Raw genomic sequence first — 19,051 nt, 5'->3', positions numbered from 1 at the left:
TTCCTTCCTTTTCTAGGCATAGTGCTTTACTTAAGCTAATTGGCAAAGGCCTTGCAAAGTAGCTGTTGCAAGCTGTACATCAGACACTGTCATGAAATCACAGACCTTTCATCAGAAAATGCAAGCTAGCCTCTGAGATCAAGCTTTGCTTCTGAGAAAGTTGCATTTGCACCAGAGTAATCACATATGAGCTTTGTGCTCCATGCTTGGAAGTTTAGTATGCACATTTCTCATTCTCTTGTAGCTTGAGACCATCTTCATGCCTGCTTAGCATAGTGGGTGCAACAAAGAAAGGCCCTCACCTTTCCCAAGCTGTTGTCCGACTGATGGGATTCATTTTTAAAGTCTCTTTTAACTCCTCTTGCTGGCAGTGTTTGGGGCCTTCAGGGTGTCTTTTCCATAGAACTGTTTGTAAAAAGCAGATGAACAGGAACGTTGTGCATAAATCATGTTGCAACTTCAGCTCAAGAATTTCTGCTCTAACATCAGCCATTTAAAGAGGCTTTTAGCTTTTTTTTTTGTCTTGTCTAGACTACTACAGATAGAAAAATCTTCAGCCAGTATTTTGAAAGGTGTCTGCTGTGCCATTCAGAAACTCTTGTCGTTGCCTTGCAATCTTCCATGCTGAGTGTTTCTTTTTATAGCACATTCCAGTGCCAGTGTACTACAGTGACCTGTTTCATTCTTGAATGCAGATACAACTGCATGTGAATCCCTGTACTTGTTTGCATGAAAAGCAGTATCTTCTTTATCTTTAAGGTGATGCTGAACAGGTTTTTACTGAGAACTTCTCAATCCGTGTCTCTTCTCCCATCATCTTCCTCTCCCTGCTTACTTCTGCAGCATTCACTAATTTGCAGGGGTTGTAGTCCCTGATCCCCTGTCGTTAATCCAGCATTGAAATCTGCTCAGCCAGATGATGAATAGCTTGAAGACCAACTGCTAGAGTTTGAAATGTTCCTTGTGTATTTCTGCCTCAGTTTATTTGCCTAGTCCTGAAATCTTGTCGCAGGGAGTTACTGTCTGTATGGACATGTGGATAGACTGGCTGTTAGCACACTAATTAGCACACACTCAGTTGTTGCTAAATACCAAGTCATTGAGCAAGCTTGATCATTAGAAATCTAAATTGGATTCTATGCATTAGGCTGTAGCTTCCTGGCTGTATTAATTTCATCAACAAGAGTTTCATGCTGCTGTTTCATGTCTTCTGGTAGCCTTGCAAAGGGCATGTTGTCAAAGGCAAGATGTCTTGTTTGCTGCTGGAGGCTTTGGCCTTCTGCTCTGCAAAATGGCCAGTGCTCTTCACAGTACATAGAAAAGAGAACAGGATGTGCATCATTTGCATTAAGCTGCTGAGCTGCCATTAACTATCTGTACGTGTAAAATGCTCTGTGAGAGTGGGTTTTCCTGATGTACACTGACACAGTTCTTCTACATTGTGCACTGTAGTTATTGAGCTAATTTGATACAAACTATAATAGTAACAAAATAAATGTAGAGCTAAACTAGAGATGCTGAGTAGAGCAGTCTAATCTATTCCACTGGATTGAAAAAAGGCTTGAACTAATTTACTGTTAAGTTTTTGAACTTGTTAGTTAAAGCTAGTTGTGACTGCACTGTTACTTTGCTTCCTCGTAACTGTAGGCTGTTATGTTGTGTGGATGTCCTAAAGTGTAGCTAATGCCTGATGAAATTGGTTGTGGATTCCGTGTGTATAAGTATAATGTGTTTTCATTTTTCTTTTCTAAGTTATTCCTTATTGACTTTGGTTTGGCCAAAAAGTACCGGGACAACAGGACAAGGCAACACATACCGTACAGAGAAGACAAAAACCTCACTGGCACAGCTCGATATGCCAGTATCAACGCACATCTTGGCATTGAGCAGAGGTGAGTTCAAAGAGATGGCAGCCCTGAAGAGCACAGCAGTAACAAGATCTTATTTGTAAGCTTCTGAAATGCCTAAACCAATTTTCTGTGAGTCAGTGTATGTATCCCTTTGCTCCTTGTGCAAGGATAGGAAACCAGAGCACCTAATTTGCTTCTTGGAGAGATGCTCTCTTGCTAGCATGAGGTGGGTGGTCTGTGTGCTTTTCATTTTTAGGGCAATCTATACTGTTGTCTCTTCACAGATAGAACTGCATTTTTGTGATTGCGGATCTGTCAGTGCCACTGGTGACTGACTTGAGATGGGCAGTTCTGTTACCAGAAGGACTTGTCTGAAGCTGATGTTCTCTGACTTCCTATAAATTATCGAGCTACTGTTTGTTCTTTTGCCTGCAAGCAAGACTTTATGATCGCGCTGCTGCTCCACACGTGCTGCGTTTCAGTTTCTGCTGCGTGCTGCCCTGTGTAGCAGTAGTTGCAGCACTGTGTGTATGTGTGTACAGACACATTGTATCTTCACTTTAGCACCGCATTTTTAGTGTCTGGATGAGAAAGTATTGCTACAGAGTTCTGGCAGCGTGCTGGTGCAGGTCGCACTTCAGGTTCTTTGGAAGGCTCTTGTTAGGTATGAAAGAGCAACAAGAGCTCTGTTCTTGTGTGCCTAGGTGTTACACAGCAGTGTAATACCACGGCTTTACCACGTGATGCTGAGGACTCCTACTCAGAAATTTCATGGGCGTCGGTGCCTATGATTTTGAGTTTAATCAAGATGGCAATGACAGTTTCTAGTGGTAGCACTGGTAGAAAATGCAACTTAAAAATATTTGTTTCCTTTAAAAAAAAATCCAAAAAAAAATTTCATCTTTGCTTTCACTAGTATTTCTTAAGAATATTTTACTGTCTGTCAGTATCACTGTTTAAGCTTACCTGACCTGTGGGTCTGGCAGTGTAAATGACAGGTGTTATTTCAGATTTAAATCAATTTTGCAGAACTTTAGCTATTCTTGTGAGAGAAGCCATGCTAGCCTTCACAGTGAAGGGAGAGAACTGCAGAGGATTACTGCTGTTGAATTTGTTTAGAGGTCTTGTACCATTCTCTGCTGGTATTGGAAATTCTAGTGTAATTAGAAACGTGGTTTGGTCCCTGCCAGTTTGTGAAATTGCCTCTCTCAAGCTAACAGTGAAGCAGACAGATAACACATTACTGTAATCAGGAGGGACCAGGTCTGAAACATATGGCAGAATGCTCCAACTGTTAGTGCTGTAGTTACAGAGCATGTTTTCCTATATGTAGTGACAACTGTTCCTAAGGAGCTGTTTGTAGTGTTCTGTTTCTTGTTACAGTAATGGAGAGTATCATCCTGTTTTCCAAATCCTGAAAATAATTTTTATTACAGTACATCCAAATGTAATATTTCCACTGAAGATCTCATAAATGTTTCCTACTACAAAATCATGAAATTGAACGTTGAAGAATGAACTAGGTGAGAGAAAGAAGCCATTAATCTCTTGGCTGGTCATGAATCTGCCACTGCTCCTCAGAGAATTTAGTCTTGTGTCATGGCCTTATACCAGTTTCACTGGGTTCTGCTGATGATTAAAAGACAAATCCAGTAGAACTGAAGCCTCACAGGTGGGGATTGTGGTCTTTGTATCAGTTCTCATCCCTCTGACCTTGGCTTTGGTTTCCTGTTACAGCTGAGATGACTTGAGAGCTAGCTCCTGTCAAGAGGAGGGAACCAGTCTTCCAGCCTTCAGCCCTCCCACAGCTAGTGCCCTCTGTAGTGCAGTGGATTAGGAAGACACAAACTGATTCTCTTCTGCAGTAACTTCCTGCAGTAATTCCCCATGGGGTCAAAGAGGTGGAACAAACATGGGGTGGTAGGCTGCTCTGGGTATAACTGGTGGTTATATCAGCTTGGCCTTAACGTGAAGCTTTACCTATAGTTTCTTTCCTCTGATATCAAGAGCTGGAGGTAGAACTGTCAAGGTTCTTGCAGATTTTTCTCACTTTAAGGAAGCTCTGCTACCTCATCCATATGTATAATCTTGTTAGCACTCCCACTCTCTAAGCCTTTTACTCCATTGTGAGGACAGGAGGTGTGTAGTCTTCCCTGTTACCATTTAAATGCTTTTCTTGCAGCAGCTATACCTGTCAGCTTCTGTTTAGAAGGGAACTAGGAAAAAAATAAGGGTTTTGTTAGGGTTCTTTTTTGTTTGTTTCTTCTCTTCAGGTAGATGTCAGCTGCAGAGATGCAGTCACAGGAAAAATCTGACTGCTACAGCTGGGAAGAGGCTGTAGCAGTCAGATCCACTTTTGCCAAGAGGAAAAAATCATGGAGTGTTTTTTCCACTTCGCTGAGCTGTGCTCAGGCTTAGTAATCATGAAAGCTGTGTAGCAAACTATGATGGTGTTCATGTGGCTGAAGCATAGATCTGGAGCATATGCAGTACAGAGAACATTTGAGGCCTTTTACATGAAAGTTTGCATGCTAATTGTCAGTGAAGTCTATGGATGGTTAACTTAAGAGTTCTTTAACTGTACTGAAGGAGGGAGGATGCAAAGAAAAGGCAGGAGTTGTGCCCTTTGTAAATACATTGCTCCTTGTGCACAGGTGTTCATTATTGGTCCCAGACTGGTGCACTGCTGGTTCCTTGACTTCTTTTTTTTTTTAATTTTGCAATGATTTCACTGCTTGGAACAAAGTTGAAATGCTGCAATGTGTGATTCAGGGTATTCTTTCCCTTTCTACAGTCGCCGAGATGACATGGAGTCTCTAGGCTACGTATTGATGTACTTTAACAGAACCAGTCTGCCTTGGCAAGGGTTAAAGGTAGGTAATGTTGCTTTCCCTCTCGAGCCTTCTGCACTTTTCTTTTGCCTATTTGGGATCCATGGTTTTGCCTCCTGGTCTGGACAGGTTGCTGTATATAATGTTCAGTTCCAGTTGAGCAAAATAGCTTTTCCTGAGGCCTGGTATTTATAGAATATAGAAGAAAAAGGTTCTGCCTCCTCCTTGTGCAGCAGGCAACGTGTATTGTTTGACTCCTAAAAATTATGCTAAACAATAGCTTACGTCAGCTTTGCACATTATTATTGTCCTGTCCGAGGCTGAGGCCCTGTTTGAGAAGTAGAAAATAACATTTTTAGTGGTCTTTCTGAATTGCCATAGAGAGCATGGAAATAATCTCTTGCCTACCAGGTTAAGCTTTGCTATCTTCAGTCTAGTTTATGGCACGATTGCCAGCTGAAATGTACTTGTTTCAAATATTATTACATGTGGTAGTAGCCAAGTGCAAGCGTGGCAGATATGTCTTTCTGTTATATACACTTCAGTGACTTGTATCCATGTTTTAATTGTTTTTTTTTCTATGTGAGAGTTGTGTAACTCAAGTAGTGTTGCAGCTGCAGATGTTAGCTTTCTAAAGGCAAGCTTTACAAATGAAACACAGGAATGCTTCAGCTGCTAATGAGTGTAATGACTGTGTACTGAAGCAGGCAGAACTTGAATGGGGCACTGAGTGGGAATTGATGTAACTTTACCAAATAGATATGCTGGTCTGGTCTGTTCAGTGCACAAAAGCAGTGGCTAGAACTACACGAGCTGTGCCATGTGAGGGAAGCATTAGACTGCAACAAATGGTATTAAACTGTGTCCAAATCTTAATACCAGATTGACCTTCATTCTCTTTGCAGTGAGTGTGTGGGACTTGGAGATTTCACGTAAAATACTTCAAGCTGACCAAAGGGTTTTTTGTCATTTTTTTTGCTACTGTTCTTGTTTAATCCAGTGTTGCACAATATCTCTTATATTGTGACCTACATGTTCCACAGGCTGCAACAAAGAAGCAAAAGTATGAAAAGATTAGTGAAAAGAAAATGTCCACTCCTGTTGAGGTTTTGTGTAAGGTAAGAGTTTCCAAATGATGTCATGCCGTGAGTTGGAAGTTCTTTTCTTTCTTGTTTTTAAAATTAGAGCCAATGTATTAATCTCACATAGCATTTGCTGCTGAGTTATACTTCTCTGGCAGTCAATAAACGCCTTGTGTTCGGCCACCCAGCAAGAGCGTGAAGTGGTAGAACAGGGCAGGCATTCACTGCTGTTCCTTGGGACAGCTCATGCCACCACAATTCCAGTTGTTGGAGACTGTGGGCTGTGCAAGCTTTCTCTCTCTCTGCAGAAGGTTATCCATTTTTTTAAACTTCTACAGCAAATATTTGACATTTGCCCTCTTGGATAAATAAAACCAAGGCAGATGTATATAGGCCGCCTTTACCTGTTTAGATGTCCTCTGTATCTCAAGTGCGTCCTGTAGTAGAATTGGATGTCAGTGATGTTCAGAGGTATGTCACAGAGCAGTGATTTTTATTTCTGTCTTCAGAGTTCTCCTGGGCTGTACAGCCACGTGCTGGTTAACAAAGGTCCTTGAGAACGCATAGTTTTGCACGTCAAAATGGCACCAACAGTCTTGCAAACTATTCAACTGTTGCTCATTCTTTTCTTTCTTGTAGTACAGCATTATGTATTTACAGTTACCTACTCAATTGCGTGCTTGAGCACATTCTAAATTGAGAAGTACATAACAGAGAGCCCAGAGTCTTTGAAAGAGGTTGAGGTCTTCATGATTTAAGTCTTCATGCTTACTGGTGGTAAATGTCCATTGGTATGTTCAATCAGGTTATCAAGAAAATGAGTGTAATCTCTTAAGATCAATTGCTAGGATTATGTATTTCAGAGGCCTAATTAATAAGAAGTAGGATTAGTTAATTGCTTAAATGTTGTATGTTGAAGGTTTTTGTATTTATGATTGCAAATAATGCATCAAGTAATGATTCAGGAGGGAAAAAAAAAACGTGTACCTGGTAACTTGCTATCAAATCTGCTTTCTAAAATACAGGGTAAGGGAATAACAGAGGCAAGGTGGAATTTAGGGATTTGAATCTTCAGCCAGCTTTCTTTTTCTGTTATAGACTCAGCTTTTTGCCTTAGGAGTGTATGAAGCCCTTTGTTCCAAATCATGGCTTGATTAACACTGTTGATTTACAGGGATTCCCTGCAGAATTTGCCATGTATCTGAACTACTGTCGTGGCCTGCGTTTTGAAGAGGCACCAGATTACATGTATCTGAGGCAATTATTCCGTATTCTTTTCAGGTCAGTCTCAAAGTGCAGCAGAGGAATTTGTACAGCCAGTAACTGCTCTGGAACTTGCACTTCAGAAAGCTGCGGTGCCTGGTGTTGGAGCTCCGGGTCTTTTTTCTTTCAGAGTTGGAAAAGTGATTGTAGTTGCTTCCAAAAGACCCTGAAAAAATACTGCATGATATTTATGTATGAGGGAAAAGATTCTGTTGCTTAAGAGTTCTGTGATGTTACCACGAATGCTAGAGAGTTGAGCCTATGCTTCAAAATGTGTTGCAAATGGATTGAGGAGCTGGCCCCTGCGTGGAACTGTCTGAAGCTTCTCCTGTTTGGCAGACAGTGATGAGAATAGCAGCAGTATCCAGGAGACTGATTTCAGAGGAGGGGCATAGAGCTGTTTCCTTAAGTTTGCTAGAGAATCTAGAACATAAACCCAACCTTGCAGAGTGAGTAGTGTCTGCAAAAAGAGGAGCTATACTGATGTTTTAAGAGTCTCCAAGCTTCTAGAATCCAAAGAAGTTGTATTTGGCTAAATTTGGAATTTATGATACTGCAGTTCCTTATGGAACTACATATACTTTAAAAGGCTGAGAATCAGGGTTAAGACAAAGCAGTAATCTGGGTTGCTGCTGAGACAAATGTAGACTCTTGCATAAAGAAAGGAGAAAACTCTGCTTGATGATATTTGGGCTTACTTCGAGAATCCATTTAAGTTAGCAGTTCTTAGCATTTGTGTATCATTCATAATCTCCAAAGCAGCTTACAGAAAGAGTTAATCTCTAGTTCTGGGTTTTCAGCAAAGACTGCTTTACCAGTGAGGTAGTTCTGATATTGTAGTAAAGTATTTCGCTCTTTTCTAGGACCTTGAACCACCAATATGACTACACATTCGACTGGACAATGTTAAAGCAGAAAGCAGCACAGCAGGCAGCCTCTTCCAGTGGGCAGGGGCAGCAGGCCCAAACCCCCACAGGCAAGCAAACTGACAAATCCAAGAGTAACATGAAAGGTTAGTAGCCAAGAACCAAGTGACGTTACAGGAAAAAAAATTACACTAATTTGGACGATGTTGGCAATTCAAGTGTTAGATCAAGGAGGTGGTTAAAAACATATATTTGGCTGTTAATTGAAAAAGCAAAGACAAAAAGACGTCCTTGGAGAATTTGACTACTAACTTTATACCAAAATGTCCTTGTTCTTCATATCATTTCTTCTGGGGATGTTGGGTCATTTTAACCACTGCATCTTTTGCTCCTGCATTAACCACTTTCCAAAAACAAGGAACTGACCTGGTGTTGGGAATGGGACATTTTTATTTATTTTTATTTATATATATATATATACATATATTTGTATATGTATAAATATATAATACAATCCAAAATCCTAGACCTAACACTTCTTAAAGGATAATTCTCATCAACTAGGCAAGGATCTAGAGACTTTGGGTTCTACTCTGTTCCAGCTGTTGTAGTGCTGTGGGTTTGTTGCTGTTCTGTATGCCTCAGACGTTGCAAACAGAAAATTGTGGATGGTCTGGCTTCCTCCAGTGGGTTTACACAGAGACATTTGATCCACAGTTAAAGGAAAGCACTAGTGAGCTCAAAATGTCTTGCCTAAATTGAGTAACCCTGAACTGCTGTGGACTGCCACGTCACAATTTTCTGAAGTACATAGATGGCTTGGGTGGGTTTTCAGGTTTCTTGACTATTTTTAATGTTTCTAGGTTATGGTTTCAAGGGGAAATGTTGCATAATGTTCATACAGTTATGTAAAAGCTAGAAAATTAAGTTCTCAAGAGGCACTTAAGAATTTTTTTGACATATTATAGGCTTTAATTTTTTTAAGTACCTCTCCAGTGTTCGTCTAGTAAGCCTCTAGAATGAAACACTGCTACAGCTATTACAGCCAGTTTTAGCATGAAATTGACTCTTCAGAAAGAGGTTTGGATAAGATTGAAGTTGTGGGGTTGATCAAATAGAGAGACTAGGTTGAAGTTATGTACTGAGATGTTGCTACTGCTTGCTACTCTCCAGTACATTCTTGTCTTGACTAACTTCTATTATGTATTTTTACATATGCAGTTAGCAGTCTAACGTGGTAGATTTAGGTGGCAAATAAAAGCAGAAGTGTTCACAGAGAGCTTCTCAAAATACTGTTTTTTATGTATTGTGGCAGCATTCAAACCTTACCAGGTAGCCTGAGTCAAAATAACTATCCAAAGGTGTACGTTTTCACCTTTCTGAGTGAAGTAAAATGCCTGCTGATCTTTCCAAGTTTCCTGAAGGAAAAAAAAACTCAATAGGATTTCTTGGTTTGTTGGAGCAGACAGGTGTTACAACATTGAAAGCTGTGAACCAGTTTCCTTGATTGAAACTGTGGTGCATAGCAGACTTGGTGATAACTAAGCAGGCATAGATTATTTCCTGAAACAGGAAGTTGTGGTTGAAGTTTAGAACCCAGTGCAGGAGCCAGTCCTATTCAGTGTGTGGAAAGGTTGGTTATTACAGCAGGAAGAAGGAATCCGGGTGAAAATATTCTTCCCAGCAACTGTTCTTTAAAGTGAAGGTTTTGCAGGTTGTGGCGATCTGTAAACCAATGCTGTCTTGAAAATCAAGCTTTATATGCATTTGAAATGCTGATTTGATGGTGAAGTATTCTAACATTTCGTGTGCTGATTGGCTGGCTCAGGAGTTATCTGGTCAGCTGCTCCACCGTCAGTAAAGGCTGTCATCATTATCTGCTTCCACTTCCTAATAATGAGTTAGTGGCAGAATAAAAGCTGCAGCTGGGTGATGAGCGCGAATAACAAGCAGCCGTATGGCTGAACCCAGGACCCTTTCTGTCCCTTGGTGGACCTTCCTCTTGTGCACGATCCTTGGGCCCTGAGCCTCTGGAAGAAGTGTGCTCCTGGAGAATTTCCATGGCTCTTGGCATAGCAGCCTCTCAGTGGAATGATTCCTTCCTCTCCCATTGTGAAGAGAAGATCCGTGATGTGTAGATTGATCGAGCTGTGATGTTGGTAAAGCACCAAAGTCATGCGTGTGAAACATCTGAAGGTTTTCCAGCTTCTTAAAATGGATAGCTTAATCACTTCATCAGAGCAAAGATGTCAGCTTACAAAAATCATACATGCATTTTTGTGGGGAACATTGCCTGTTAATAAAGATCTGAAGCCAGCTAAACTCAAGCAGGAGGTTGCATGACTCTCATACGTTGGTGTCACATTGAAGGTTAATGAAATAATGCATGGTTATTTTTCTCTAGTGTTCAGTTACATTCTCCCATAGTTGCTGTAGTAAAGGCTGTCCTGAACTGGCTTAAAGATCTTTACCATACCAAATTATAAACAGATCCAGTGTAACAGGAGTACTGGAACTAGCATTTTTAATGCAATTTTTATGCAATATAGCATTGCTATTGGAGGTGTGCAACCTGGGGGGCAAAAAATCAACCTTTAAATGACATCCATCACTTCTTCTGACAGCGCGTTCATTTGTAGGCTGTCCTTAACTGTGTTTCATGTTAAACCATTTCACAGGTTATTCAGGCTGAATATTCTGCTTGCCTCCAGGGTAGTCCCTTCACTGGCCTTTAGTATTTTTTCTCCTGTCCCTGTCTTCTGGAACTCTGCAATGTCTTTTGTAACAGCAAGATGAACTGGTTTTGATCTTGGGAGAGGTGAACTGAACAGTGCTTCCCTGCTGATTCTGGGAAGTTCAGCTCAATCTCTTGACTGACAGTGCAGTAGTTCAGGTGTGATTTGTAACAATGCTTACAGTCAGCTTCCCTCAGATATAAAACTGATTGAAACAGTCATTATCCAGAACACATTGTCATTCCATTTGAGAGATGTTGTTAATTCACTTGGATGTAGAGCTGTATAGCCTGTCAAGCAGTCCCATTAACATTCACTGGATACCTTTGGTCATGGCAGTGTTTCTCAGAACACACTGCTCATTTTGTGAGGTTTAGCCAGTTGACAACTAAGCAATTCTCACTGCTTGTTTCTGCAGGAACCAAATAATTCTGTAGCTACAGGAATATTGAAACAGTTTGAGCATCCACTCTATACTGTTGTGGACATGAAAGTTTGGGGTAACGCCCGGATAGAAATAGACAGAGATCTGAACTGGCCCTATATATGGTGAACATATCTACACAGTGGCAATAGGACCTGCAAGGACCTTTATGGGTTGAATGCAGTTCCTTACTGATATTTGCAAAGTTGGGCATTATGTTGCCAAGTACCTTAAATTTGAGGTTTTCCAGCTAGAAGCAACTTGCCTTTGAGTGACTGTGTCACTATTGCCTTCCAAGCTTTGGATAAAATAGCTTAGGAAAGTGGAGAGAGGAGCCATGACCAGCAGGATGAAAGGTGAGTGCTCTTAACAGCACTGTGCATACTGCCGTGCTGCTCAGTCAGACTGGATTTTGAAATGGCTTATTTCTAAGTGTTGACCATGAAGAACAGCTATTCAACTAATAATCTGATACATGGGGATGACAAGCTTCTGGTTTCTTATTTTTGATTCAGAGAAAGGTGATCCCTGCAGCTCGAAGGAACTGGTGCTGAGTGTTTGCAATTGAGAATCGGAGAGATCTGTTGTGAAAAGGCGAGCAGCATGCCTGCTCTGGTTCTGAGTGTCCTTACTTTGGCCCATACAGATCTGACTTCTTGAGGTAGCTGAAATGGATCTGAGTTGAACAAAAGCATGATCCAAGTGACTTATAACCTGTGTATGTAGAGCTTAGATGCTTGTCTGATATGGAGAAGCCCTGCCAAAGATAGCTGTATTGCATTGTCTGCATGGTTTTTTGTGTATCAGTTGTCAGATTGGAATCTGGAGCACTATATTCTGCCCTTCAAAAGTGGCTCAATTCTCCAGACTTTTGTACAGTAAAGACTATTACTCCAAAGCAAACAGCAGCACATCATTTGTTAGTATATCCTTTGTCCTCAGGTTCAAGATCCCTTTTTTGAAATGTCCAGGCTCCTGAGCAGTGAGTCAGTCTGTTTGTTTCCATATGGGGAACGGACTCCATTCTTAAGTTGGTTTTGGCTGCTTAGGTGGAGAAAGTGGTTCAAGTGATGAATCTGTGTTCACAGATGAACACGTTACATGGAAAAACAGTGTAAATGTCAGCTGTGTGAATCAAGGAAGGGCTGTGAGCAGCTTTATCCCAGTGGAACCAGGGGATCACTGGGGCTTCTGTGAGAATTTTGCACTGCAGTAGGAATGATTGCTTTGATGCTGCTGCAGGACTTTTTTTTTTCAACAATTGCTTGTGTTGCATAAGGGGAAGTCTGTTATTTTAAGATTGGATTCAAACAAAGCCATTGAATCTCTTCTGAATTACCTGTAACTTCTCCTGGAAGAGGTAAAGCTATTTTCTGGCTGTTACCCAGATATATTTGTGATGGAATGTCAGGTGATGTTTAAGGCTTGTTCACATTTGCTTTGCTCTGGATGACAGCACAGGCTGTTGCTGAGGTCAGCTTTGGAGTTCATTCTGGAGATGATTCTGTTTGAGGGGGAAAAAAAGAGCTGTTGCTTAAAGGAATTAACACGTTCAGAGAATGCAGTGCTGTTTGGAGGCCATCACAGTGAAACTCGCTCAGTAGTCTTCAGCTGAAACTTCTTTTACAGCACAGGCTGCTACCTGAGTCATCAGAAATGAGTACGTAAGCAGTCTCATGAAGATAAGACCAGCTTAGTTTGCAGTAACTGGTTCTTTGAGATCTGTGTGTGTATTCCTTTCATTTCCCCTTCCCACAGCACATTAAACTTGTCACTTGCAGTTTTGAACTCTTAAACAATTGTTCTCTGTGCCCCCCTCTGGGTCACATATCAGTTAGACTCGTCCTTCCGAGAACAGAAGGTATTCTGGGTTTCTAGCTAATGTAAAGCTTCTGTTGTGGTTGCCCAGAGCATCGTACATCTGAGCATGTAGTGAGCACCAGTTGTTGGAAGGTAAGTTGTTTCTTTTCCTTCTGTCTGTGTTACTGCTGTGCTGTGTCTCTGAAGAGCACCGCTGCAATCAGATGACAGTTTGACTTTCAAGGACATGAATGTGAGGCATGGCAGACAAGTAGAAAACAATCCTATGAAATTACATCCTGCTTCCTAGAGGCAATAATCCATCCTTCAAACTGGTGGTCTGAATTCCTGTTTGAGTAATGTGGCATCCAGCTGGTGCCTGAACCCTTTCTCCAGTGCAGCAGTAGGTGTGAGTGAGAGCCACGTGTTTGAGTTAAAGGATGATGGCAAATACTGGTTAAACTTTGGAAGAGCACAAGAACTTTGCAAAATTCGGAGGTGGAACAGCACTTTCCCCTGTGACCATAACTGGTGTTTGATTTTCTTACCGTGAAGGCTATTGCTCACTTCCATCCTGTATCAGTAAGTTGCCCTTGTGTTTGTCTTGCAGGTTTCTGAGCATGGAGAGGATTGGACAAAGCAGAGCAGATTGGAGCAGGACTTGTCACTCCCCAAATCCTAGAAATTTAGTTCATACGTACACTTGCCAGTGGCTGTGGGCAACCATTTACTTGGTGTAAAGAACTTAATATCAGTATAAACTGGCTCTGGGCAGTGTCAATGATGCTGCACTTTGAGTTGTAGCAGCTGTAATTGTGAATATTACTGAGATAGTGAAACATGGTGTCCAGTTTTCTATTGCATTTTTTTCAAGTGGAAAAGTTAACTAATGGTTGACACACAAGTGAAGAAAATTGTGCATATGCCAATTTTTGTTACCTTTTTACTTTGAACTACACTGCTTATGAGATCTCATTGTTTTGGAAGAATGGCATGAACAGTCTTCGGCAACAGTTGTGATAATTGTAAATGCTCACAATTGTGCACTCTTTTCTGGTTATTCCTCCCTGGGTTTTGAAAGTTGTACACTTAAACATTCTTAAAGTTGTTGGCTTCTATGTGCAACATACCAAGCCAGCTGACATGGTAGTAACCAAAGATTCCAGTTTTTAAGCGTATGAAAGACTCTGCCTGCTTACCTGTGCTAGAAATAACAGCATCTAAAGTGAAGACTTAAGAGAAACTTAGCGACTACTAGATAATCTTTAGGACTCTGCATTAACTCTATAATGTTCTTGGTATAAAAGGAAAAACAGCATATTTGTCACGAAATTTAGTTAACATCTTACAACTGAACCTGTATGTAAGTTGCTTAGATAAATGTAATCACTGTAAACATCTATATGATCTGGGATTTTGTTTTTATTTTGAAGCGGGAGCTTTTTTGTTTACAAGTTCATTAAAAACTAAAAACCGTTTCTGTAAGGAAATTTTTTTTTTTTAATTTGCCTTGTTAATCCAGTCCAAGAGAAATCTGCATTACCCTGTTTTTTAAACCAGGTTTCAAGGCCATTTGTGAAGCGAAAGAAGTCGTATTTCTTTCTAAATCATTTTAGACGTAGCGTTGTAACTCTTCCTCGTTTTGTTTTTAAATGGATTTTGTATTTTTTCCTTGAGGGGGAAGGGGCAGTCCAGCATTTTGATCACCTGCTGTTTGAGACCCATCCCTCTGCTGACATTGGCTTCTTTTCAAAAGGGCATCTTTGCAGACCCAGCGTTGGCAGCCTCGCGAGCGTTGCCACGTCATTGCCTCGGCTGGACTGCCTGCTGATTGCCTCCTTTTTGGACAATTCAGACGGAGTTTCTGGATGGTTTTAAGCCAAGGCGTTTTCTTTTAAGTTCCTGTGAAGTGGGTATGAGCGGATTTACTCTTGTTCTCAGACAGCCTCACGCCATGCAGAGTTCACATTGGTTACTGCCCCGGGCTGTCTTCCTTCTCACTTTTATTCTAGCCCAGCTGAAAGACAGAAATAATTTTATTGCTGATAATTCTTTAACAGTGTAATTTATTCCTTTATAGCATGTCAGAATAAATTAAAAAAAAAAAAAAAGTCTGAAAATGCTGCCAGATGCCTATTGTGTAAATGTTGTTTGTATGTTAGCTTTTTAGCCAGTTTCCATGCATGTAACAGTTTCTGGTCACAATTCATATTTCTACCGTTTGGAAAAATCTTTTGTTTTGAAAACTGTCTCTTCAAGGTCATAACAACCACACTGTGCACTCTGTCATCTCAGAGTTGTAATCTGGATCAAGGCTGCTCACTTGCGCGGTCGCTGTGCGTGCTCCCTGTACAAGAAGGATCTGCTCTGAGGAGGTGTTGAACTTGAGCTGGAGAGCACTGTGCGCTCATGAATGCTGGATAGATTAACCTGGAGTGCAGGGAGCTGAAAGTCTGCCAGGCTTCAGAGATACCCGTGCAGCTTTGGAAACCTGTCTGCTGTTTAAGAGCGTTCTTTGTTACCTGGGAGGTGAAGGAAATGTAGCTCTCTCTCTTGGCTAGGGTATTTTTAAAGTTCTGATCATTGCCCCATCCACTAATGGATGCTTTAAAGCCATGCCTCAAATGAAGACTGGTATCTTTTCTAAAAACTGGTGTCTAGAAGACGATGCTAATTCTTTAAGATTTCAGATGTCTAGGCAATACATCTGACAGCATGCATTGGCATGGGTGGAAGACATCAATGAAACACCTCCTTGGCAGCTGGTTTCAGAGTGGCTGTTTGGATTTGTTTGGTACCTCTTCTCTTGCTTTGATGTACAATGCTCAAAAATAAGAGGAAATAATTTGGTTTTGGGAGAAGAAATTTCCTCTGTTCATTAAACTTACTCAAACTTCTAAGAGGGTTTTCAAAGTTGAAAAACACAACTGTCCTTGAATAAGCAAGAACAGCCTGTAGTGCTTGGTGTGTCAGAATGCGTTGGTTTGTAGTTCTTGCTACTGCAAGTCTTGCAATACAGAAGAGTGCGGAGTCCAGTTAGTCTTTCAAACTTGCTATGTTAATAGAGTTTACTTCTACACAGAGGTGTGAGCTGAAACTGTCAGCCCTGTTGTGCTTCGTTGCAGAAAGCCAGCCTTCGCCAGACATGCTGACCAAGATGGCAACCCTTCTCAAAGAGATGCTGTGATGATATTGAACACTCGTTTGCTGTATGATCTATTTGGTTTGTAAGGAAGATTTAAAACAAAGCATTAAAAACTATGTGGATCTTGACTTTCTGGTTGCAGCTTTGCAAAGGTTTTGTGTTGAGAGGTTTATCTGCTATCCTGATGCAAAGTGAAATATCTGCAAGCAAACTCGGGCCCTTTACAAGTACTTATTTACAAAGGTGGCCATAAAGTACAGGAACTACAACCTCGTGCTCCCTGGAAGGTGCTGGAGTTTGGAGAACAAAACTAGTCTGTGACCAGCAGGTTCTCAACCATCTTCCTAAGCTACGTACAGCGTTTTAAAGCAATTAACTTCTTTATGGCAACTGAGGCATTTTAAGGCCACATTTAAAAGGCTTGCTTAAGTGGGAGGATGGAGTGTTTGCGTGGTGTGCTGATTCATAATTGTTTAACCCATTTAAACCATTCCTTGTTGCAAGCAATTAAGAGCCTATTTCTTTTCTCCCACGTAAAAGGCACTCAGAAGAGTGCTTCAGGTCTCATCTGGATGAGCAGTGTCCCCCGTTGCCTCTTGTTCTGTGCAGTGTTGGGTGTTGGTGATAGTGGCGAAATCAAACTCTTCACAGGCATGTGTGATACTGTGTCAGCCTGGAAAAGCTATCGATGTTTTTGCTAGCTTTGCTAAACCTGTCCTGTGTGTGTGATCCTGGGTTTAAGGTTAACTTTTGCTGGTTTCTGTTGAATTTCACTTGCAGAGTTTGTGGTCTTTGTTTCTCAAGCTTCCATGTTGGTTTGTTCTGCCAGCGCATTGTGCTGTTCCAGTGGGCTGGTTCAGGTGTGCTGCTTCCAGCAGTTCGGATGTGGCTTTGTGTGCTGTGCTTTTCCTACAAGGGATGCAGAAGAGCTGAAGGTGCCTAAGGCAGCTGCTGCTACTTTGGGCAGCAGTTGGAGTAGAGACCTTCCCGCAGTCCCTTCCAACTGGGAATCTCTGTGATCCTGGGCCGGTTTTTTACATGAGGCTTTAATTTCTCCCGACAGCATTCTTCAATTTAGAAGATTTGTTGCTTGGCCAGCTCCGTCAGCCCATCTGCTCCTTACTTAGTCACAGTGAAATCATAATGATTTCATATCAACTTGATGTCATAACGCAAGTTTATGATCACTGCAGGCTCCAGACAAAAGGGAAAAGGGGGCTGGGAGGAAGAGCTGTCTGCTCTGAGCACTAATGTCTCTGGAAGCATGAGGCAAGGGACGACAGAGGAAGTGCCCACCCTCCTAATTGGGCCTGAGTGGAACAACTGCATTCATGGTGTGTTCTAATGTGGAAATTGCTCTTTAATGTAATCCTTATTATCTAGGGCTAAACAGGAAGGGGGTAGGGAGGGGGGGTTGTGCAAGGTCTGCGTACAAAGAATAGAGAATGACCGACTGTTGTGCCAGGGTATGGGGATGTTCTAATGAAACTTCAAAACAGGCTGGGGCTGTTTTTCCTCTGCCACAAAGGAAAGGTCGTATGTTAGTGGAAGGCTGTGGCCAAAAGGAATACTTGTTCCTAAAGGATCTGCAGTGAGCTCAGCTGCTTTGCAGAGCTCGATACTAAAGGTGCAAATCCCTTTAAGGCTATAATTTGACTTTGTGAGCAGCTGGCTTTACTTCGTTTCCTTCTGAGTTTGAAGGACAGCACAGAAGCACTGGCAGTAGCTTGCAGAAGTGCTATCAGAACTAGAGTGTGCATGAGCTGTGTTCAGAGAGTCGGCTCCTGGCTTCATTCGCTGCTCTCCTCCCAGCCATGAAATGATAGCAAGCTTTGAGCAGCTTTGCAGACTTGGGCATTTTTTTGAATGGAAACAATTTGAGGTCAGAAGACCTTCAAGGATTGCAGATTATCACGCGGCGTAGGCTGGCTTTGAGCTTCCCTTGCTGCCAAAGTCCGTGTTTTATGATAAATAAGGGCCTTATTGTTTTATGCTCCTGTAAGTACAGAGCATATGCTTCATTACATGCAATTCAGTGTCCCTGCTGAGGTGGGGCAGCGGTTCTGTGTGACGCGGCAGTGCGTTGCGGGGCCTCGTGGTCTGCCAGGCCAAGGGCACGAGGAACAGACCTTGCTTTTCCTTTCCTCGTGCCATAAATGAGTCACTGGTGTGTGGCTCTGGCCGATCCTGGTGCCAAAAGGAAGTGCAGTGGAACCTGTTAGAATGAGGTGGGCAATCCGGTGTGCTCAGCTGGGAACCCTGCAGGGTGTGAGGTTGGTTTCTGCAAAGCCTACTCTGCTGCTTAACTGGCTCTCGCTGCTCTGTGGCCTTCTGGTGCTGTTTGTACACCAACAGGTCACTGCTTTTCAGTAGTGCAGACACCAGAGCTCATCGTTATGCAACTGCAAGGAGTGATGTTTCACAGATCCTGATGTCCACAAGTGCAGTGCTCTGACCTCGACCAACTTGGGGCCAGGTAGTTGGCTCCTGTATTCAGAAGCAGTTGGCCATTGCCTGCCTGCAGCTGGACCACGCCAGCTGGCTTCTGCAATGGTAGATGCAGGGCACTTGCCATATGTGTAGCTGGGCTTTGCCCAGGCTGAGCACAGAGGAGCAAGCTCTCCATGCAGGTACCGGGCTGGCAGTGGGAAGGCAGCATAGAGATCAGGTGGGTTCTCTGAGCTAACAAAGTCCCTCAAGGCAGCAGATAGATCAGCACTGCTCTGCCCTGTGCTGAGCTGTTCTTTCTCTATGGCGGCAGCTGGTGCTGCCAGGACTGTTTGCAGCGGGTGTGTCTGAGCTGGGATCACCTGGTGGGGTGAGCCCTGCTAACGGCTTGGCAAGTGTTTGCACAATGAGGGTATGTTCATGTGCCCTCAGGGCTGGTACTCGCATTGTGCAAATGGAAGGTCAGGAAGCTCCTGGTGCAGGGTTGTTAGGAGAGTAGGCATGGCCAGGAATTCTCACTGACTCACATCCTGGAAGCACTCTCCTTCCTCCCTGAGACCCTTTTCTTCTGAGGAGGAAAGCAGAGCACACCAGCTGGGACCATTCT

The 19,051-nt window shown here is 42.3% G+C and overlaps 1 protein-coding gene across 4 annotated transcripts in view; it reads left to right on the top strand.

The window, feature by feature from the left end:
- CSNK1A1 (casein kinase 1 alpha 1) overlaps positions 1–16,124 on the top strand; it is a 33,089-nt gene extending 16,965 nt beyond the window's left edge. For 2 of the 4 annotated variants that reach the window (XM_052684701.1, XM_052684704.1), the window contains 6 exons: positions 1,753–1,892; positions 4,645–4,723; positions 5,725–5,799; positions 6,938–7,044; positions 7,890–8,038; positions 13,462–16,124. In XM_052684701.1, the coding sequence (XP_052540661.1) occupies positions 1,753–1,892; positions 4,645–4,723; positions 5,725–5,799; positions 6,938–7,044; positions 7,890–8,038; positions 13,462–13,469 (558 nt within the window). In that variant the 3' untranslated portion in view covers positions 13,470–16,124. Of the gene's footprint in view, positions 1–1,752; positions 1,893–4,644; positions 4,724–5,724; positions 5,800–6,937; positions 7,045–7,889; positions 8,044–13,461 lie in introns of those variants that run through there. The other 2 variants (XM_052684703.1, XM_052684702.1) reach the window with 2 other exon arrangements.
- Positions 16,125–19,051: the final 2,927 nt, after the last annotated feature.

The sequence above is a fragment of the Tympanuchus pallidicinctus genome, unplaced genomic scaffold (assembly GCF_026119805.1).
Source record: "Tympanuchus pallidicinctus isolate F22 unplaced genomic scaffold, pur_lepc_1.0 scaffold21, whole genome shotgun sequence".
In the NCBI taxonomy this organism is placed as follows: domain Eukaryota; kingdom Metazoa; phylum Chordata; class Aves; order Galliformes; family Phasianidae; genus Tympanuchus; species Tympanuchus pallidicinctus.
Note: the sequence above shows the minus strand (reverse complement) of the source record. Positions and strands in the feature narration are given on the sequence as shown.